At 42.4% G+C, this 19,372-nt stretch overlaps 1 protein-coding gene across 1 annotated transcript in view; it reads right to left on the bottom strand.

Moving 5' to 3' along the window:
• The window catches only part of LOC145407696 (uncharacterized), a 109,400-nt gene that overhangs the window by 66,606 nt on the left and 23,422 nt on the right, over positions 1 to 19,372 (bottom strand). The window contains 3 exon segments of the mRNA XM_080278562.1: positions 1,818 to 1,964; positions 7,424 to 7,579; positions 8,002 to 8,082. Coding sequence (XP_080134688.1) covers positions 1,818 to 1,964; positions 7,424 to 7,579; positions 8,002 to 8,082 — 384 coding nt within the window.

The raw sequence follows: 19,372 nt of genomic DNA, 5'->3' as shown, positions 1-19,372 counted from the left end.
GACTGTTTCTTTCTCTAGTGCCTGGAAAACCAACTGCGCGTCCCTGGAAAATCCCCGTGACAGAGGTGCGATTCATGGGACTGGAGAGCGTGTTGTCATGGTGGGCTTAGAAGATTCCCTGGCACCCCTTACTTGGTCACTCATTTTGCGTATTTTAAAGGTGCGGACAAAAATAGCGTTCCAGTGTAATTTTACGTTTTTGTTGGGTTCGGAACCTTTCTATACCTTTTTACTTTAACCTGGCCTGAAATTTCTACATCTGTCTTGAGTGCCGAGGTATTAGTATAGATTAACAATAGAATATGATGCCAGTCATAAAGAGGTGCTATGGTGAAGATGTTGAGCACTGTCTTTTTCTGTCATTGAGTCATATGAAATGTTCTTCAAAAGACCGAAAATACGAGCAGGTTAATGTAAAAGGACTCAAGCACCTTATCATTAGTGATCTACTTTCTATGCCATACATTAATTTTCTCATGGTTACTGTATACATCATTTTAGCATCGATACAGATTGTACAACTATCACAGACGAAATTAGTATCTGAATGTGAACTTAGTGGACTGCAGGTTGAACTTGCCTCTCCTTCCATGCACCATCATCCTTTTGAGGGATAGGGAAGGAGCTGAAGCATGTGTGTCACTAGATAACTCCACCGCCTGGTTATATCGGTGCCACCCCGGGAAGACATCCCACCAGCACATGAGTAGGGTGTTGGTGGTGGTGTGGTGGCCAGCCTTGCCTTGCCACACCACCAGTCAATACCACACCCACTCAGCACACGCACAGGAGCTGGACAGGGACGCCTACATATGGTGGCGTCGATGTAACTGGGCGGCTTAACTGCCAGGCTATACAAAAGCCCCTCAACTACTTCTCTCTTCTTCAGAATGAGGGTGGTGGAGATCAGGAGAGGGGTATTTTGAACCTGCAGTCCACTGGGTTCTGTTCGGAGTAGCCTGGGGCTGCGATTACCACTGCTACTATATTAGCACATCTCACTTTCCTTAACCTATACTTTGTTCACCTCCTTAGGCGGAAAATTACTATCTCTCCACCCTGCATACTGAGTTATAACAAGAAATTAACACTGGAATATGGTGCAAGTCACGAATATGTGCTGTGGAAAAGGATGCAGAACCACAGTATTATCTATTCGGACACGAAGCTACAGGAAATAAGCTGCAAAAGGACGAAAATCACAGCCAGGTTAAAGTAGATGAACTATGGTGCAAAGACAAATATAATTTAGACCATGTTGCTCCACCTCAGAAGCTTGAAATTAAGCCTGAGTGTGAGTGAGATGAGCTTGAGAGTAAAACGAATTATGAGCTAGGTCTAAAACTGAATGAGAGAGAGAGAGAGAGAGAGAGAGAGAGAGAGAGAGAGAGAGAGAGAGAGAGAGAGAGAGAGAGAGAGAGAGAGAGAGAGAGAGAGAGAGAGAGAATAAAAGAAGACTCTGAGCGTAAGTGAGGTTAGATTAAATGTAAAACGGGTCAGGTTATGGAAAGTTCTTAGGTCGAGATGTTCCTCGTGAGAACGGTATACGTTTAGTAGATGCAAGGGAATAGAGACAGCGAAGTGTGAGAGAGAAAGACAGGGACACTGGGAGGACTGTGATGAAAAAGTAGAAGTTGAAGAAACATACCGGTACGCAGCAGATCTTTGGAGAGCTGGAGAGGTGTATATAAAGTCTCAACTCATTTTTACCCTAAACGGTGACGAAATATAATCAGAAAGATGTTTTGCATCGTCAGTTATTTTTATGTTAACACTCCGTCTTGTTTGGTCAAGCATAAGTAGTTGACGAATACAACCTTCTGGAGTACGAAGCTGCTCATAACCTCGAGAACATAGGAATGGGGACTTATGTGGAGCCGCTGGGGTACAGAGTTGTAAAGACAATGGGGGGACGCATGTGGCGAGTCCTTGAAGGGCACGTTGGGGTACAGGGCTATACAGAACTGGAGATACACAGACACATACTTCAACAATTCTGTGATGTCTTGCTTTGATCTTGCTACTACCAGCCGGTGTTGCTCAGATTAGGAGAAAGCCTCGCGATTAAAGGGGTTAAAGGAGGCTACAGCTAACGTCTCCACGTCCAAAAGTCCCTCTCATGCTAAACAAAACTCTTTGGACTTTGCAAGAATTTAATAAAATCGATGTTATTGAAGGAGGGAAGAATATAATAAAACCAACGTCATGCTACTGAAGGAGGTACAGTATAATAAAACCGACATTACCTTATTGAAAGGGGGTAGAATGTAATAAAACCAACCTTATCTTACTGAATGTGGGAGGAATATAATAAAACCAACGTTGTCTTAACGAGGGGAGGAAAAATATATAACCGACGTCATCTCACTGAACAGGCTCTTTCATTAAGATGACGCATTTTTAGGTTATTTTTGCCATCAACAAACTATTTTCACACAATTAATGAAGGATACCTAGTTATAAAGGAGTTAATTAAGGCTACATATTATTCCTTCATTACACACACACACACACACACACACACACACACACACACACACACACACACACAAAATGCCACTTGTGCTGAATAAAGTTGTATTGAAGTAGCAAGAGAACTTAAATATATGTCAGCGGATTCAAGGGGTTAACAGAGCTAGTGCGGTACAAAAGTAGAAGTTACAGAACTTGAACAAGGAACATGATCTTTGAAGGACTCGGGTACAAAGCTGCACAGAATTTAGAACAGGTTTTCAAGTAAGAAGTTGCACAGAAACTGGAGAAACAAAGAATCGGACTTTGATCCATCAAACAAAGAAATATAGGAAAGGATCTATGGAGGACTAGGAATGAAGCTGCACAGGCTTTAATGGAGCTGCTCAATTAAAAAACTACACAGAAACTGAGGAAACACATGACGGAACTTTGATGGAGAAACATAGGACTTAACCCCCAGGGGACTAGGAAAAAAAAATGCATTGAATTTAAGAGAGGCCTCAAGTACAAAGCTATAGATAACAGTGAAGAAAGCAAGACAAACTGGGAAGCAATGGGAAGCGAGGCTGTGGAGGGCCATTGGGGTACAAAGCTACACAGAAATTGGAGAAACACTGCAGCGTCCCTTCGTGAAACTGCCATAGGGTGCAGTATAGGAGAGGGCTCTGGGGAAGATGTTGAGGTATAGAGCGATTTTCATATAATATAGGAGCGGATTAGTAAAAAGCTGTTGTGGTAAAAAGCTATTTAGGCATCATATAGGAGACGACTAGGATACCTGATGGTGAAATGATTGCAACTATTCATAATATAGATGTTGGGAGCTTTTTTAGGGTATAATATAGGAGAGGACTTTTTGGAGAGCTGATGAGGTAAAATGCAACTATATTTCTTTTAAAATAACTTGGCCCAGATTCTCGCATTGTTGCAGTTTATTTCACGAACGGCAGCCCAGTGGCAGAACAAGTCGATACAAAGATGGTGCATTCTTTCCACAGTACCTTTTCGTAACTGGCACCACAACTCAACGTTCAAGATGGAGGGATGTTAATTTTAGGCCAAGTTAGAATTAAAACAGTATAGCTGCACTCAGACCATGGAACCGTATTGTTATGGACACAAAGACCCTCAGCACCTCTTCCTTAGCAATTTATTTTACGTATTGCACTTTCTTTCTTTTATCTTGTTTTATCCGCATGGTATGCATGAGTCAAATGCACGAGAATACCGACCCTTTCACTCTAAGAGGTGTCCCTTAATTTGAATATACACTTTTGGCGATTAAAAATATATAAATACTCGTACGTAAATAAAGATAACGTGCAGAAAAAAAAAATGTTAATGGAGATAGTTCGAATCCTTTTACAACGAGGGATTATTCCACAGCTGGATTAACCAAAAAAAAAAAAAAAAAAAAAAACCGCGATCAAGGGGTGGGAGAAATCTGTTTGTTGAATAATAACGTCTGGTGGTAGTAAGGAGAAGTTAATAAATGTGTTAACGTCTTGACACGCCATATACAGAAATATACTGCACGAGAATATGATGTCTTCGCTAGTAATGCACTCCAGCAAACGTCAGACGATTTTAATAAGCTAAGAACGAGTAAAGCAGCCAGAGTTAATAGTCACCATCAACTCTCATAGTTCGCACAGCTCTAGTCGTCTGTTCCAGTTAACGCCAGGCAATTTTACTTTGCTATGAGTAAAACACAGGACATTTCCCTAGGTACACAGGCAAGGAAAAAGTGCCAAAGAATGTTCACATCACATTAGAAGCAAGAAGTCAAGACTGTTGTGAGGGATCAACAGAGACCCTAAGAATCCACAACCAACCAGGCCATCAACTACTCAGCCTTTGAAAGCGAGGGGAGGATGAGGTGATTGAGGGAGACGCGTGGGTTGTGATGGGGGGAAGGGGGTGATAGGGGGAGGGTGGGTGAGTCAGGGTGGCGAGAATGTTGTCCCACGTAACCATCGGGAGCCACGCCAGACGCACCCTCGCCCTTAACCTCACGTCACTCTCTCACAGACGGACAGCCACACCCTTCTGCAAGCAATTTAAGCACATCCACAGACATCTAAGACAGCCACTTCCTCCACGATACTGGCACAACCTTTCTACAGACAGTCACACCCTTCCACAGAAAATCAAGACTTCCTGCAGATAGCTACAACCTTCCTACAGAACAGCCACACTTCAGCAGAAAATTAGGACTTCCTGTAGACGGCCATACCCTCCAACAGACAGCCACACCCTCCAGAAGACAGCTACAGCGTTTTTAAAGACAACTACACCCTTTTACAGACACCTACAGCTTTCTGAAAGACATCACCAATATTCTTACAGACAGCTACACCCTTCTGCAGGGAGCCACACCCTTCTGCAGAAACCAGACCTCCTGTTCACAGCCACAGCTTTCAACAGATAGCATAATCTCACTCCCGACTGTCCTCTCACTACAGACTGTCCTCTTTCCATTTTGAAGGCTAAGCTGTGACAAGATATTAACACTAGATTACGGTGCTAGTCAAGTAGTACTGTGGAAAGAACCAGTGGTGTAGTGGAGGGGGTATTAGGGGGTACGGCGTACCCTCACTATTTTCATGGAGGGAACGGCGTCCCCTCACTTTTTCAGGGGACGAATACATTGTTCTGTGATGCCACATGCATCATACTCGAACTCTACTTCCTTGAGTGACTCTCTTTCTCTCTCAAAGTCTCTGTTGAGTTAAGGTGGACGAACTTCAGATTTCTCACCGATGGGTCAGTCTAAAGCTGAATATAATCGTCTGGTGATGATGATTATTGAAAAAGACGTCATCCATTTTTTTTTTTACTGAGGAAACACAAGGGCTACATGCAAACGTAAATTCTAATTCGTTCTTCAGTGTAAAGTTGTATTTTATTCTGCAGAGATACAAGGATGTACAGCCTTGAGGAAAAGTTCGCCGACAGTCTTATAGCACCATTGTTTCCTGCCTTCCATATTTCTCCTTCCTTTTCTAATGGCAGAATATCATTCCTTCTCCTACTCTTTTCTTTTGTGCTTCATAGCGTATCACATAAAAACCTTTCCATGTAACACCTTCCATTGCCATGTAAGCAGAGAAGTGTCAGCCAACTTTAGCTCACGGCTGTACCATCATACTGCACAAGCACCATTACAGTAAATCGTTGAAGGCAACACATGATAGGTAATAACGTTTTAAGTATAATTATAGTGTAAGTTAAAGTGCAGTTATCTTCAATAACATAGGATATTTTGGAAGATAATGTTTCTTCTTATCTACTTACCTGTCCATCTACATATATCTATCTCAAATTAGTATTTATACAGTACTGTATATGATTATACGATTAGTCTGTGTATTTATCCACGTAACCGTATACCATTTTGCAAGCTCACGCGTGTACTATGCCTGTCTGTCTGTCTATCTATATCTGTCTCTATCTATCTATCTATCTGTCTGTCTGTACATATCTAGCTGTCTGTCTGTCTGATTTTATGTATTCCTCTATACGATGACTTCTTGCTGGCGTCTGCACATATTACATTTCTCTCTGTTCTTCTGAAAGTCAAACTTAAAGTAACAACGTAATTTAACGCGACCGAATATATACCAAACTAGCCTAACCCAAACTAACCACCCTCTCCATATCTCATTTTCCACATACCCATCTTGCTTTCTAGCTCACTTGCTAGTTATCACCTTCCTACTTCTTTACTAACCCTCCACCGTGCTCTGTTATTTCCCTACCCAGTTATCACGTTTCGTCCTACTTTGCTGTCCACTTTTTTTTTTCCCTTCGTCGTCTTCTTTCTCCTCCTCCTCCTCTGATCCCATTACTCCCATGCATCAGCCTTTCAAAATACTCTTTCCTTTTATTGCCTACCTCACGTCCATTTTCATCACTCACACTTTCACATTCCTCCCTCGTTCTTTATTTTCTCACTTTTTTTTTATATTAATTTTCAGAGCAGTTTCCAGTCATTTTTCTTCCAAGATGTTCATTAACTTCATTACTTTGTTTTCCCCCCTCATGTTACTTATTTTCAGAATATTCCCCCCCCCCTCCTTTCAAAGGAACCCCTTTCTTTCATCCAGTTTAGCTTGTTCATTCTCTTCACTGCTCTCTCACCCTCTACATCCCACATCCCACATCCCACCTTTCTTAATCTTGTAGGTTTGTTTTTGCCTAACAAAGATCTTTAACCGTTTTCAGGATTGGTTGATGGCCAGGCGTATTCATACGGGATAAATTTGACCAGTAACCAAGGAATCTCATTTCTATCTCATAGCCCAGTTTCATCAAATTTCATGCAACCATAACTTTGCATAACGTTGCAGTATTTATCAACTTCCGTCAGATGAAAACAAACCAACTATAGTTGCTGCCTTCCCGACTTCACACACAGCATTAGCAAGGAAGACCAAAGACTTCCTGTAAGCACTGTACAAGCTTGCCCAATCCTTTTGCTTCCAGTTCACTGACTCTAACTCCTCCATTGCCTTTTCATGTATCCATATGTCACTGATTTGCTTTTCAGCTCTCCACTTTTGGTTTTTCACTCTAATTACTCCTTCCCTTTTACCTGTGACGCATCTCTCAGTTTTACACGCCATACCATGATCGTATGACCAATAATCTTCGCATTGCCCTCTTACCACCCTCGTAACACTCCCGAGCATCGTTTTCTATACAAGCACCTAATGAGTCAGGCTTCATTCAGAGCTGCCCAATCTTTCTATACTACTTGTGTGTACCTCTTAATCTTGGGGGAGATTTTTGTCTTTTTGCAGTCAAATTCTCATTCCTTAATAGCGGTCTTGAATCCTTTCCATATCTTTTTTTTCGTGACCAGCACCATGGTTTAGAGTTAACATCGTCTTATGTCTCAGCATTCTCTCTCTCTCTCTCTCTCATTCGTATTCCCCATCCAAACCTTGTTTTCGCCGATCTCAGCTTTCCTCTGGCGGTGTTCCCTCCTGCCCTGGGTGTGCATATACGTGTCCTGGCGACGACCATGACACGCCCTTGTTGGATGGTTGCCTCGGAAACACACCACATCCACCACCACCATCACCACCACCTTGCCACACTACCACCAGAACCACTTATATATAATCTTAACCAACTTCCAACTTTTATCACAGTCCGTTTGGTTTTCCGTATTTTTTTTTTTGTTTTACTTGTATCATCACTCTGGTTTGATTGTGAAATGTTCGCTAGCAACAGGAGTGAAGATAAACATGTACATAAGCTGTTATATATACAACTTTAGCGTAAAAGGGTTTATAACTATGGTCCTTGGTCGTTGCCTATTTGCACCACAACCCGCACCATCACACTGTTAACGTTTTCCAAACACCCATTTCACCTTCACCTCCACCATTTAAGAAACGTCAGTCAAACTTCGCAGATCCATACATCGGTAAAAAATATGGTGTTCTATGAAAGGATGGGTGAAAATAAGATTAGTTTTTCCTTTCTGGCGGCGTTTGGCGACCCGGCACGGCTTACCAGCTTGTACACAATGCTGTTGACGTTTTGTTTCCGCTGCAGGTCAAAACTTTCCAGCCCAACCCCGCGCCTTTCACCAAACTTGTGTCAGAGTCATGTCATCACACTGGCGAAACACAGAGCTCATTCCGTACTCAAGGTGGCACTGGAGGCTTCGCAGAATCCCCTCTTTAGCGATATATTTAGCACATTACACTTTGCCAGTCTCTTGTTACTTATATACTGTAGTTTTAATATTGATATAGTATGCATCAGTAACACACGAGGATATTGAGATGTAGTGCAGAATAAATCGCCTAGGAAAAAACATTGCGAAATCTCCAAAGGTTTATATATTACGATCCTCAAACCGGAGTGGGAGTAACTCTTAAGGTGAAGGAGACTTGCTTTCAGCGTGGTCCATTGGCGAAGGCGACTCTTGACTTTGGCGACATTTTTGGAGTTTAACTGTTATTATACTGCAAACGTATAATGCCTTCTTTCTTTAACTTTGATGTGACTCGAAATGTAAATATGAGAAAGTTACTTTTGGCTGGTATATCCCAGAATGCCTGGAAGAACAGAATATAAGATGAGAAATAAAAAAGGATAACTACAGTAGGCCAGGTGACATTAACTACGCAGCTCCTCTAAGAGTAAGATAAGGAAGATGGTTTCGTCTGTGTGGTTGTACCAAGAGTTTCGAAGACCTGAGTAATTGGTTTGCCTACTTATGGGTCATGTCACTGTGTTCTCTTCAGATAATGATCTATTCTAGGGTTTTTCGGTTTTCTCTCTGTCGATCCTGCTAACCTCGTATGCTACCAGAAGACTGAGTTATGATGCTGTTGCTGATGATGATGATTACCTACTGTTATTACACTGCTAGCTCAACATGCCTTATATTCTTTCGTCTTATAAAACTGATATAACCCAGTGAGGATTTTGCCTTTGGGTTAGAGACAAGAACTGCAGGCTTGAATGGATGTATGGGATCCATTTCATTGTGTCCTCTTCCTTCACTACGGTACTCCGTATGACCGAGTTGTTGCGGCGCCGAATTATTATTTAACGTTTTAATTCTCTTTTAAAATTCACTATAGTATTGATAACTCTTACACTCGTGTTTTTTCTTTTCGTATTGGTGTAGAAGAGGAACAGTTTCATGTGGTGCAACCTGTATAACTTAGTATGTGTGTCCAAAAAGGATTCACGTTTCAGATGAACCTGGAGATATACCAATAATTTTTTCCTATGACTACAGACTTATGGAACACCTTGTATAGGACCTTAATAAAACGACCTCATAAATTATACTGTCGTCATATTCTTCCTCACGAGACAAAGGAACGCGCCACACAAAAGCAACACAGCCTGCTGGAATGATATTGTTGCTTTGTGAATGCTCCGTGTTGTTCATGATCTTGCTGGATGGTATTCTTCGCGGTTTGTGTCTCTGATGATGATAATATTAAGAGGACATAATTGGCTAGACGACGACAACGACATCGACGACGATGGCGATGATAATGATGATGATGTTGATGATGATGATGATCTTACTGGGACACAACTGGTCGAAAGCTGCTGCTGCTGCTGCTGCTGCTGCTGCTGATGATGATGATGATGATGATTGGACACAATCGGCCTGATCCGGTGGGTAGGTCTAAGTACATAAATTTTGCGTACGGTACCTCAACTGTAATGCCTGTTCAAGCTCCAAAATACCAAGGAGTGCAAGGGAGAGCAAGAGCAGCAGATTAAATTATCCTTTCGAGGCAGTTAAAGAAGACTATGACTATGATGCATAATTGTATCGGCTCAGACTTCTTTTGAGGCTGTACATTGGCCTTTGTCTGAATAAAATACATGCGGCGTCCCTCGAGATTCAGGGCTGAAAGAGAGAATATCCTGTAGAAGTCTGGATGACCTTGACCTTTCCTCGGCTGAATAAAATCGTGTGAACCTGACAGCAAAAGTTAGGAACATCATTGGAGTTGCGAGGATAGATAAATTGAACTCATCGATTGTCATGGATTTTCCTCGGCTGTATGAATCCGTCTGAGCCTGCTGGGGGGTGGGCAAGGAACTGCGTCACAGGAGTTGTAATAATAAACATAATTATTTATCCTTTTGATTATCGTGGGCTTTCCTTCGCTGAATAAAATCGTCTGAACATGAGAGAGAGAGAGAGAGAGAGAGAGAGAGAGAGAGAGAGAGAGAGGCATTCTGTCGCAGGAATTGGAATAGACTGGTTATTCATTCCTTTGGTTATCATGGGCTTTCCTCAGTTGACTGGAATCGTCTGAAATTGATAGGGAGAGGGGGATGGGCACAGCGTCACTAGAGCCTATGAGCGTCTTTACGAGGTGGCGGTGAGGGTGAGGCAGGGACAGACAAGCATCTCTGACGACACGCCCTCCATGACGTCACAGACCAGGCATGATATTCCCGCCGGACCTTCATCCCGCTCTAAGGTCCTGCGCAGCTCCTACCACTAGCGATCTAGTCTTGTAGTGCATGGTCTTGAATAGGAGGGGGGGTAGACTGTAGGTCGTAGAGGGTAGAGGGCAGTGTGTATTGTGCAGAACAGTTCATGTGTTTATGGAAGTGTATAATTTCTATTATCAGTAGTTATGGACAAAAAAATAATCTTATCACAGGGTTGTTGTACGTGGGATATTGTGGAAAAGGTATCCAGCGTATCACCTTTTGCCTTTGCTGCTACCAAACGATTTGATTAAACTTTGGAGATGCCTTTTGCACTGAATGGGTTTACTAAGGCCATATCTATCCCTTCCAGTCTGTAGACGTCTGTTCCAAGCTGAATTAAAACGTCAGGAGATGGCAAGAACAAAATTTTAAGATGTCCCCAGCCTCTGTAGGGCAATAAACTCCTTCAGGGTACGTGACTTTTCCTAAGTTGAATAAAATCGCCTGCTAGCAACAGGAGTAGGTGCTGGTGAGGGACTCCGCTGGGTGGCACTGATTGGGCAGGCAACTCCCCTGCCTGGTTATACAAACGTCCTTTACTTCCCTCCCTGTCGGCCATAAGGAGGATGGGAGACTGCAGGAAAAGGTTAAATTCAGCCTGCATTCCACTGGGTTCACTACAACAGCAGGAGCAAACTAAAAAAGGATGTCAACCAGAATCAAGGGGATCTCTTTTTTGGCAGGGAAGGCACGTGAACGTCTTGGCTGTTTCGTATCTTATCAAATATCTCATGATGTCACCTCCAAAGCACGTGGATGTCTCGCTTGTACACCAGGCGAAACTTACAACCTGTTTTATATTTACTGCCGAAACACGTGAATGACTGGTACGCAATGCAGGCAACTTTCAAGGGCCCCCCCCCCCCCTTTTTTCCCTTCTACCTAAAATATTACCTATTTTCTTCGACATGAATCATCTTTTTTTTTTCTGTCTCCACAGCACGTGTACGACTGTTGTCATGCCAGTTTTTTTTTTTTTTTTTTTTTTTTTTTTTACTGCCTAAGCACGTGAAAGACTGACCCCCCAGACAGGCAAGATTTGCGGCCATTTCCCTTTTTCCCTCCGCCTCAGGACGTGAGAAATTGGTTCCCACAATAAGTAGAACTTGAAACTTTTATATAATACCGCCAAAGTAAAACATACATAACTGGTTTCCAGACACACAACACTCACAGCCTTGCTACGCAGGACGATTACCGGTATATTAAACTTAAACACCGCTCGTCGAACAAGGTATCTTTGCATCAAGGAGTTACATAAGATATCAACTTTTAATGCAAAAACTTAGAACCAAGGCTGGAGGCGTGCGGAAAGTTATTCTTTTTCTTTCCTTCATTCGAGAGAGAGAGAGAGAGAGAGAGAGAGAGAGAGAGAGAGAATTAAGGTCGGTTCATTTCAAGATGCTAGGTCAAACTGCATGGGGTGTCCTTTCTGCCTTTCATTGCTGGATCATACAAATCTATGCCTGGAGTCCGGTAAAAGAAATACAAGCAGAGTGTTAATTTATATTCCAGTTAAATGCCCACAAACTCCTGAAAACGCTGCATACACTCCAGTTTACGTCAAGTCCTTCCTTATCCCAAGTGACTTTCATTCCTCTCTTCCCTTTCCCCTTCTTTTCTCGAACACCACGCTCTTTCATTCACTTTCATTCGCTGTTTTTACTATTATTCACTCATTAGTAGAAGCACACTCGTTCTGCTCTTCCACATATCAATTTACACACATAATTTTATATTCACGGCAACAAAATTGTTTTTCGAAATCAGTACGGATGGTTTCTTTCAAACTTTAGGTTCAGAAAAACTTCCCTGTTCCCATATAAATAATCTACCTATCTATCTTTATGTATGTATGTCTATATCTTTAATTTTTCCCTTTCCCTTCGTTCTTTTCTTTCCATTTCCTTTAACCTTCCTTCTTCCTTTCCTTTCCATTTCTTCTTTCTTTTCCTTTCCTCTTCCTTACTTTCTTCCTTTCCCTGATTCTCATTTCGTCCTTGCTTTTCCTTAGCTTCCTATTCCACTACCTCCTCCTCCTTATTTCGTCCTTGCTTTTCCTCCATTTTTTCCCCTTTCCTTTCCTTTTCTCCTCCTTCTCCTTCAGTTCACCTTCTTTCCTCTTTTCTTCTTCTTTTACACTTATCCTCCGCCTACTTCTCCTCTTTCTTCTTCTTCTTCTTCTTGTCTCCGCACCGACATCCCTGCTCACATGAGGTCGATTTCTCCACTCTTGTCATACTTACCCATCGCCATCGTCCGTTATCCTTAGTTTTTATTATCGTATTACAGTCGCATCACCATTCCATTTGTCCTTCAAGTAAGTTTATAAAGAGCGGTCCACAATAACGTCCCCCTATCCATTCAACCGGGTGATTTTTCGTACGTTGTGGGGCATGAGTTAGTCGGTGTTATCACTGTCTACCCTGCCTCATTTATTCATTTTCTTCTTCCACTGCCACACCTACGCCCACACCAGCAGTTTAAGCCGTCCCTGCAGCACATAAAAGATACGTCAGGCGAGCTCCTAGTGACGGGCTATTTACGGACCACCAAATATATTAATTCACTGAACCCTTTAAGTTGAATGGCGCCATTAGTCTTAATTTTGATTCTTTAAGTAAAAACAATAGACAGAAAGATGCCACCGTAATGAAGGGTCTAAAGCAAAAAGGTGGGACTGGAAGGAGAGGGTGTAGAGGAAATGACCCGAATTCACCTGGGACATGACCTGGGGACGCTTAATGTCATTGCTTATACCTCATCCTTTCACCTCCCCACCCTACACCCATCTCTTCACTCATGGGCGTCAGTTATCATTTTTTTTTTCTATCTCTGGTGGATTTTCTTTAGCTACGAGAGCCCTGTAATAGAAAAAGGGTTAACGAAGGCTATATCTAACTCCTCCATTTCGAAAAGTGTCTCATAAACTGAATAAAATCATAAGGTTTGTAAAGATAGAATGAAATATAGAGTGCAGAATAAAGATGGCGTCCATGAGCTGAAAAGGAGGGTGGGGTGGGGGGCGAGAGTGAGCTAGGTGCGATAGGGGGTAAAGGAGGGTTAGTATAGAGGAGGGGAGAGGGAGGGGAAAGGTATAGGAGAGGGGAATGGAAAGGATGAGGGAAGGGAAATGGAAAGGATGAGGGGAGGGGAAGGAAGGAGGGGAAGGGAGGAAGAGATGAGGGGAGGGGAGGGGAGAGGGGTGGAAGAAGGTTGGAAGGGAGAGGAGAATGGAGTGGGAAGGAGGTGGGGAGGGGAAAAGAAGAGGGGAGAGAGGAAGGAAGAAAGGGCAAAGAGGAGAGAGAGAGAGAGAAAGAGAGAGGGGGGGGGGAGTGAGCTGGAAATGACATGTCCTTACCTGGGGATCTGACCTGGCCTTCGGTCACGGCATACGGCATTTCCTGTACAGCGTGCCTAAAAAGTGCCAAAATCTTTCCTTCCACAGAAAATCCGAGGAAAGCCAAAATGAAAATCCGCTCGTTGCTGATTATACGTTGCTGTGAAATTGTATGAGTGAATAATTATTGATCCAACTATAATCTGAGCTCATTTACACTGCATACTTGTTAAATATTTACGAGATCCACTTCGCTCTCTCTTTATTTTGAACTAAAGTGCACTGCTTGCTTGCTGTACTTCTGCCGTTATTCAGTTTTTTCCTTGGCTATAACTTGAGTGCATTTAGACACTAGACATGGTAATCTCATGGACGCATTATCAAAATTGAGTGCGTGATGGTGAATACACCTTTTTTGTTATCTTTGTCTTACTCTAGTAGTTTAACCACACTTATCGAAGCTGCCCAAGATGGACCAACTGATCCATTGCAGTTATACTCTCTCCTTATGTTCTTAATTTTTAACCACCATTTTATGGAACACCTGTATTTGCTAGATGTGATTAGTCCGTATCCCACATGACGGTGTAGTCTGCAAAGATACTGGAAGGTAGAAAGTGTTCCATCATCACAGGCCGAAAAATTGTCTTAAAAACTGCTCTCAATATTAACAGAGCTGCACCTATTGATTTGGTTCTAATGTGGCCATAACCCAAGCTAATTAATTCATTCAGTACGCTCGGTAAATTTATCTACGATTCGTTTTGCTGTCGCTAAAAATTTTATCTAATACCCACTACTCAGCAACTAAATCTCAGTGATTTGTTTTTTTTACTCTGGTCATAAAATCTGCTGATACATACACCACACTTGCTAAACCTCAGTGATTTACTTTTGATGTGGCTGTAACCTCAGCTCTTTCATACGGCACACTTGCTAACCTGGTGATTCCATTCTGCTTTAAAACCAGCTGGAGATTATAATACTTTCGTACTAACTCCGCCTAGGATTGTGTCCTTTTGAAGGTTATTCTGCGTAGCTCAGTGGCAGAAAGAGACAATGCTACTGCTGTACGTGAATTCCATAGTACATCTTCGTGACTAGCATCATACTGTAGTGATAATCTGTTACCACAACTGAGCATTAAAGGTGGAAAACCGGCAATTTTAGACCAAGCTAGAGTAAAAAGAGTAGGATTTTTGTGCGGACATGCAAAATTTTCTACTGCTGTACGTGAATTCCATAGTACATCTTCGTGACTAGCATCATACTGTAGTGATAATCTGTTACCACAACTGAGCATTAAAGGTGGAAAACCGGCAATTTTAGACCAAGCTAGAGTAAAAAGAGTAGGATTTTTGTGCGGACATGCAAAATTTTCTTATATATTATTATTATTTTTGTTACGCTAGTGCAAACCCAGCTCATTCTCACTATATATAAATTAACGACTATCCGCACAGCAGTAGGTCGGAGTGTGTTGATCTGAAGGAAAAAACATCATAGATACGTGACGATCACACACCTTTTTGACCTGCAGTGGCGAGATGGGTTTAAGTCCTACACAGATAAGGATGCTTTACGGTACGATGTTATTTCAATCACACTGCAAAATTCATTGGTGATTTAATTTTGATTCGGCCATTATCTAAACCAGTTCCAGCTGCGTATTATCTTCACTTTATAATTCAGTTGCTTTAATAATATCCTAAGCGAAAACGCGCTACTTCATTTAGTGGTTTATTTCAGCTCAGGGCATAACCCATAATAATTGTTCACAGCACCTACCAGTCTCTCTTTTGTGTGTATGTGTGTGTGTGTGTGTGTGTGTGTGTGTGTGTGTGTGTGTGTGTGTGACATTAATATTATTACCATTAACCGTTTCATGCTAGGAACAATTTTAGTATTCTAATGCAACTAACACCAGACGATTTTATTCATCTGAGAGTGAGTCATGGGAGTCTAGGACTGTTCATTCCATCGGTATAATGAAGTCTTTATTACAGATTATTCTTGATGATGGTGATGATGCTGATGCCAGACGATTTCACTTAAGCTAGCAAAGTCCCCTTGGTTTGACAGTCAGTTTACACCATTCAAGTGGCACCACTCCTAAGCTGACCTAAGGGAGGAGCGAATGAAAAGGATATGGCGACACTGGTAGAGGTGACATCATTGTGGGTCATACGGTGAGTCGGGATGATGTCTGTTCCGTAGTATGGTGTCCCGCTACCACACTGTTAAATTCCATAGTCGCATCTCATGGTAATATCCCACACTGCTACACCAAACACTGATTCATCTCTATGCCTCACACTGCCACACCCACGTCACACTACCATGCTGTTACATATTAGTCACATTTCACAATCAAATCTCACTCTGTCACACCTCACTGCCACTATTCAGTCACACCAAACACTAACCCACCACACATTGCCACATCAAATATTGCCACACTACACATTGCCACACCACACACTACCACACCACACCACACAATGCTTCCGCACCTTATACTGCACACCTCACCTTGTCACATGCCACACTACACACTATCACACCTCACGCCGCCACACCACACACACCCACACCATAGTTCAGCAGTAGTTAAAAAAAAAGTATTCATCTATAATAATATACACACAAACATAGCAGGGTGGCAATTATAGTATATTCTGAGTAGTTGGCAGTTATGGTGTCCTGATGGACCCAGGTTCGAATCCTGGCTGGGGCAGGGAACAGTTTAAGGATTTGAATTTCATAAAAGCAGACTTTCCTGATCTACCAGATGACCCGCCGACATGTCGTAAAAGTACCCCCGCTAATACCAATACACCAGTCCTGTATGAGACAGCCCTAGCATGTATTCAATATGGACGGTGGGTGTTAGCGCCGAAGTGGTGACATGTAGAGAGGTGTATGATATGTAGGAGGACTACTGGGCCTTGAGAGCAGGCTGTAAAGCCTATGCCCAGAGTCGGACACATTAAAAAAAAAAAAAAAAAAAAAAAAAAAAAAAATTCTGAGTAGTTGATCATAAAAGCGACCCTAATTTTGTTTTGTTCTGTTGCTGTAGTTGGTGTATACAAAGGAATACAAAGGAGTACAAAGGAAATCAAACCACAACAGTCATAGTGGCTCTTTCATGACCATTTGTTATAGGGAACACTGTGACTATGATATTCTACTATAATAGCTGAAGATGAGGACAGCAGAACAAGAAGGACCTAGGTTCATGTGGAGCATGAACTCAGTGGACTGCAGGCTGAAGTTGCCCGTCGCTTGCAGCCTTCTATCCTCTTTTCAGGGGAAAGGGAAGAAGTAAAGGATGTTTATATAATCAGACAGGAGCCACCCATTTAATTGATATCACCAAGTGAAAGCGTCCCCTTGTAGCACCTCATTTTATGTAAACTGCTAATACATGACAAGGCACTAATTCGCAGCAAGTCACTCGCAGAATTTGCCGTCTCATTACTAAGGCCGTGTTTGCTATTGCCTAGAGCACGGGCAACAGGGTATCTGGAAAGTCTCAGAGCCGTTGTCTCAGTAACATAGGGGGCTTCGTAGCACATCTTCCTTGGCGATATATTTTGCACGTATCTCAGTGTCCACTTCTGCGTTATTGATGCAAATTATGTCGATATGAAAACTATATATGACGTAATATGCGTAATAATACCCAAGGAAGTGGTCCTATGGAGAGAGAGAGAGAGAGAGAGAGAGAGAGAGAGAGAGAGAGATGTACCTACTTGCTTATACCCAGTTTTAATATTCATGATCTGAGCCTAGGTGATGTTTTTCTGTCTTCATGTCTATATTTATCCAGCATGTGTGTGTGTGTGTGTGTGTGTGTGTGTGTGTGTGTGTGTGTGTGTGTGTGTGTGTGCGTGGTAACCTGTCGGGCCGCAGCATCGAAGGCAGGAAGGGAGGGGCAGGCGGGGGGGGGGGGTCGGAGGGGGTCGGCACTTCCTCTGCATAACAAACTCAAGAGACTCGAATCCCCCTCACGTATATGTTAGTACAGCGCCACCACCATACAACAGGGCAAGGCATTTAATTCCATTTCTCTGAGAATGAGAGACTGACTAGAAGAGTGCATGGGAGTGATGTGGTTGGGGAGAGGAAGTGGGAGAGACCAAGCATGAGATGGAGGGTTGATGTGGAGATACATGAGAGGGGGGGGGGAGTGAATTGGAGGAAGGGCAGTCGGGTAGCAGAAGACATGGTGACGTAGAGGCGATTTGTCTGTGGCCACACCTTACGAGATTCAGGCGTCTGGCAATAGATATACAGATAGACAAACTTTGACTGTAGGGCGACGCCTTGATATGGTGGTACTGATATAACTAGGTGGTTCAGCTGCCTGGTTATACCAACGCTTCTCAGCTCCCTTCCTATCATCTAAAAGGAGGAGGATGGACATTAATTTCTTTCAATACGTCCTCTTACTAATGGTTACTTTACTAAGAATATTTTCCGTATTATCATCGTAAATATTTGCGGCTTGAGGGACCAGGTCTAGATTTTCCTTGGTGAATACTGATATGAAATAATTATTTAGGATGGAGCAGAAGACATGGTGACGTAAGGTGTGGCCACAGACATTTCTTTATCTTCACTGGTAATGTCACCTGATTCTTTTTTGAGTGGTCCTATGCTGTATTTATTTTTCGTACGGTACATTTGATAAAAACGCTTGGGGTTTTCTCTCGATTCACTAGCAACCTTAAATTCATAACTTCTCTTTGCTTTCCGTATCTCCCTCTTTACTTCTCTTTTTAAAATCGCGTACCGGTTACGTAAGTGTTCCACTCCACGTTTTACTTTTCTATATATTTCTTTCCTTTGGCCTATGACGGATTTTAATCAGTTGTTTAACCATCTTGGTTCTGAATTATTCGTTCTAAACGGTTTTGAAGGGATACATCTATCATGGCCTCCATGTATTATATTTACTAACACGTTATATTTCTCACTGGCCGAACGTCTGCATGGTACTGGACCTGAGATAATCCTCGTCACCTGTACTACACTCCCACTTATGACCTCACCTTCCTCTGAGACCTGGAGCATATTCCCACCCGTTTCCTGCTCCTCACCTATGACCTGGGGTTCCCCACTGACCTGGCTCTCCCTAAAGTAGCTATCTTTCCTATGGAATACAGTTCTAAAATAAGCTATTAATCCACCAAAATCTCCCAGACGAAAATTAGGAATGGTGGAGGTATTATCGGTGGAACAGACATCCTAGATAAATTTGAACTTAATTTCCTCATGATCACTATTACCAAGTCGTCCACCAGCCTGTATATCACTAATGACATTTTTTTATTAGCTAAAACCAAATCTAGTATATTATTACCTCTGGTGGGCTCCCTGGTATACTGATAAAGGAAATTGTCCTGTACTATCTATAGAAATTCCTCTGACTCTTCATCCCCCGTCTGATTTCGCCAATCAATCCTTGGCAGATTAAGATCCCTTACAATTATTACTAAGCTGGACTGAGACGCATTCCTAATTTCCTGCCAAAGGTATTTACCATCTGCTCGA

This window comes from Coenobita brevimanus, chromosome 74, assembly GCF_032717465.1.
Source record: "Coenobita brevimanus isolate Jiangsu-jjx chromosome 74, ASM3271746v2, whole genome shotgun sequence".
NCBI lineage: Eukaryota > Metazoa > Arthropoda > Malacostraca > Decapoda > Coenobitidae > Coenobita > Coenobita brevimanus.
Note: the sequence above shows the minus strand (reverse complement) of the source record. Positions and strands in the feature narration are given on the sequence as shown.